Below are 1,345 nucleotides of genomic sequence, written 5' to 3'. Positions count from 1 at the left end.
CGGGTTCGATTCCCGGCTTGGGTCACTGTCTGTGTGGAGTTTGCACATTCTCCCCGTGTCTGCGTGGGTTTCCTCCGGGTGCTCGGGTTTCCTCCCACAGTCTGAAAGACGTGCTGGTTAGGGTGCATTGACCCGAACAGGCGCTGGAGTGTGGCAGCGAGGGGAATTTCACAGTAACTTCATTGCAGTGTTAATGTAAGCCTTACTTGTGACACTAACAAATAAACTTTAGGGGGTTTAGTTCAAGTCGGGCAGCATGGCCGGTGCAGGCTTGGAGGGCCGAAGGGCCTGTTCCTGCGCTGTAGAGTACATAGGTCCTTTAATTCAGCACTGCCCTTATATACAGGTAATGCTGGAAATACTCAGGCAGGTCACTTGTGGAGGGAGGACAAACACAGTTAAAGTTCTCAGGCTATGAATGATAACCATTGATCAGCATTGAGGGTGAAGGGAGCACTGTCCCTTTAATACCAAGGGGGCGGTGCACACAACCTGTCAATCAGTTCGACAGACCAATTAGCAGCGTCCCTCTGTGACGGATAGGCCGGACAGCCAATCAGAGGGCGGGGAATGAACGTCAATCAGCGCGTTGTCCAGTCAGAGTGCGTGGAGGGCGGGACATGGCTTTTTACTGACCAATCCGGCGCGGGGGAGGCGGGACATCCGGTCGCCGCGGGCCGGCACACCGCTCCGAACGCGAACGTTATTTTCAAATAACAGGCGGGGTATCCCGCCGCCATGCAGAGGGGTGAAAAGTAGTTCCTACTGATAAATGGCCAAATGAAGCAAAGGCAGGGGCCGGAGTGCATGGGAAGCGATTGGGATGTAAATGCCCAACGTTGATAATTATTATAAAGGACGCGGGGGTGGTCATTTGTTGTTGGCCATTCCGGTTGCGAGTGAGGGTGGGAGGGTGGGGTGGCGCGTGGATACGGGAGGGCGGTGTGAAGAGGCGCGGCCGCCATTTTGTTTTTCCTCTGGCTCTTTTCGGCGCGCGCGAGAGGCCCAGGCGGCGGCGCTGGTTAAACTAGTTAGAGTGGTCGTTAGCGAGGTTACCCCGGCCGGGGGGCAGGGGGGAGGTTTATATATATATATATTTTCTCCCGAGTGGGATCCCCGGCTCCGCCATGACCCAGTTCCTGCCGCCCAACCTGCTGGCGCTGTTCGCGCCGCGCGACCCGGTGCCCTACCTGCCGCCGCTCGAGAAGCTGCCGCACGAGAAGCACCACAAGCAGCCCTACTCCGGCATCGCCGGCTTCGTGCCGCAGTTCGAGGTGAGAGAGAGGGGGGGAGTGATGTGTGTGTGGGGGAGGGGGGGAGTGATGTGTGTGTGGGGGAGGGGCCC

The 1,345-nt window shown here is 57.7% G+C and overlaps 1 protein-coding gene across 1 annotated transcript in view; it reads left to right on the top strand.

Annotated features, from left to right (window-relative positions):
• Nucleotides 1-915: 915 nt before the first annotated feature.
• Nucleotides 916-1,345, top strand: part of snrnp70 (small nuclear ribonucleoprotein 70 (U1)) — a 27,767-nt gene continuing 27,337 nt past the window's right edge. The window contains exon 1 of the mRNA XM_078237273.1: nt 916-1,274. Within this exon, the coding sequence (XP_078093399.1) occupies nt 1,128-1,274 (147 nt within the window). The 5' untranslated portion in view covers nt 916-1,127. The remainder of the gene's footprint in view (nt 1,275-1,345) is intronic.

The sequence above is a fragment of the Mustelus asterias genome, chromosome 21, assembly GCF_964213995.1.
Source record: "Mustelus asterias chromosome 21, sMusAst1.hap1.1, whole genome shotgun sequence".
Lineage (NCBI taxonomy): Eukaryota > Metazoa > Chordata > Chondrichthyes > Carcharhiniformes > Triakidae > Mustelus > Mustelus asterias.
This window is presented reverse-complemented; position numbering and strand designations above follow the sequence as displayed.